The sequence below is a fragment of the Palaemon carinicauda genome, chromosome 24 (assembly GCF_036898095.1).
Source record: "Palaemon carinicauda isolate YSFRI2023 chromosome 24, ASM3689809v2, whole genome shotgun sequence".
Lineage (NCBI taxonomy): Eukaryota > Metazoa > Arthropoda > Malacostraca > Decapoda > Palaemonidae > Palaemon > Palaemon carinicauda.
In genome coordinates this window covers 10,705,091-10,706,669 of record NC_090748.1, presented here as the reverse complement: position 1 = coordinate 10,706,669, position 1,579 = coordinate 10,705,091, and the positions used below count along the sequence as shown (strand labels likewise).

The window sequence follows — 1,579 nt, the reverse complement described above, 5'->3', positions numbered from 1 at the left end:
AGACCTTATACTTTTCATGAGTTTTGTAAGACGGAATTATATATTATTATTATTATTATTATTATTATTATTATTATTATTATTATTATTATTATTATTATTATTATTATTATTATAAGCCAAGCTAAAACCTTAGTTGGAAAAGCATGATGCTACAAGCCCTGGGGCTCCAACAAGGAAAGTAGCCCAGTGAGGAAACGGAAATAAGAATTAACAAGTAAAATATATATGAAAAGTTATGAATAGAAAATATAAGATAGATGTTGTAAATTAAAATGATGCATTACAAGCAAGAAGAAAGATTGAGAGAGATTGTAAAGATTGGGAAACAGCAGTATGGATTCGTGAGGAGAAGTTGGACTGTGGATGCCATCTTTATAGTAAAGCAGTTACAGGAAAAGAGACTAGAGAGAAACCAGAATCCCTATTATGCGTTTGTATATCTAGAGAAAGCTTATGATAGAATACCAAGAGAAATTATGTTTTGGTGCTTGAGGAAGAAGAGTCCGGGAGAAGTTGTTTATTTTGGTATAGATGATGTAAAAAGAAAAAAGGACAAGGGTAATAACAGCTGTTGCGGGAACAGAAACTTCGAAGTTATTGTTAGATTACACCAGGGGTCAGCATTAAACCCGATTTGATTTATGTTAATCTTGAATGTGTTAAGTGAAGGAATCAGGAATGAAGAGTCGTGGGAGTTGCTATATGCAGATGATTTGGTGATTACCATTGAAAATGAGAAAGAATTGCAGAGAAGGGTTGTAGAGTGGCAAGAGACTTTGGAGAACGGTGGCTTGAGAGTAAATGTGGATAAGACTGAAGCTATGGTGAGTAGTGAAGAAGGTGGGGACAGGATAGCCATACATGAAAGCAGAGGCTCTGTTATAAAACACGTGGAATAATCTAGATCCTTTGGATCTACTATAAGTCAGGAGGGAGGATGTGAGGCTAAAGTTGAGAATTGGATAAAAACAGACTGGGGAATGGAGGGAGGTAGCATGAGTGGTATGTGATAAGAAAATGCCAATTAAGTTAAAAGTCAAGATCTATAGCACAGTAATAAGACCAGTGAAAATGTATGAATCGGAAACTTGTGCTTTAAGACAAAAAAGAGGAAACAAAGCTTGAGAGAACAGAGATGAGAATACTATGGTGGATTATGGGAATATCACTACTTGAAAGGCTACGGAAAGTTTACAGATGTGATAAAAGTATCACGCACTGAGATGGTATGGTCATGTGTTGAGAATGGATAGTGGGGAGAGAGTGAGGGCTTAGGAGGAACGTGTTAGGAGGAGATCGAGAAGGAGGCAATAGTCCATTTGCCACCCATATGATTTCCATTGTGGACCTATGAATCTTCTATAGTACAAGGTATTATGGTATTAGATGGCGAGATAAGGTGAAGGATGATATGGAGAGAAGAGGTTTGGTGGGAGAGGATGCCTTTGATGGAAGGCATTGGAGAGGGTGCATCAGGCAACCAACCCTTTAATGCAGGGTTAAAGGTGGGAAAGAAGAAGAGTAGGAAGAGTTTACTTTTACCTTCTAACGTACTGAACACTATATTTATTCAAGT

At 37.0% G+C, this 1,579-nt stretch overlaps 1 protein-coding gene across 1 annotated transcript; it reads left to right on the top strand.

Moving 5' to 3' along the window:
- Positions 1 to 275: 275 nt before the first annotated feature.
- On the top strand, positions 276 to 641 carry LOC137618017 (uncharacterized). Its single transcript, XM_068347936.1, has one exon. The coding sequence runs from the start codon at positions 276 to 278 to the stop codon at positions 639 to 641; it is 366 nt and encodes a 121-aa protein (XP_068204037.1).
- The last annotated feature ends 938 nt before the right edge of the window (positions 642 to 1,579 follow it).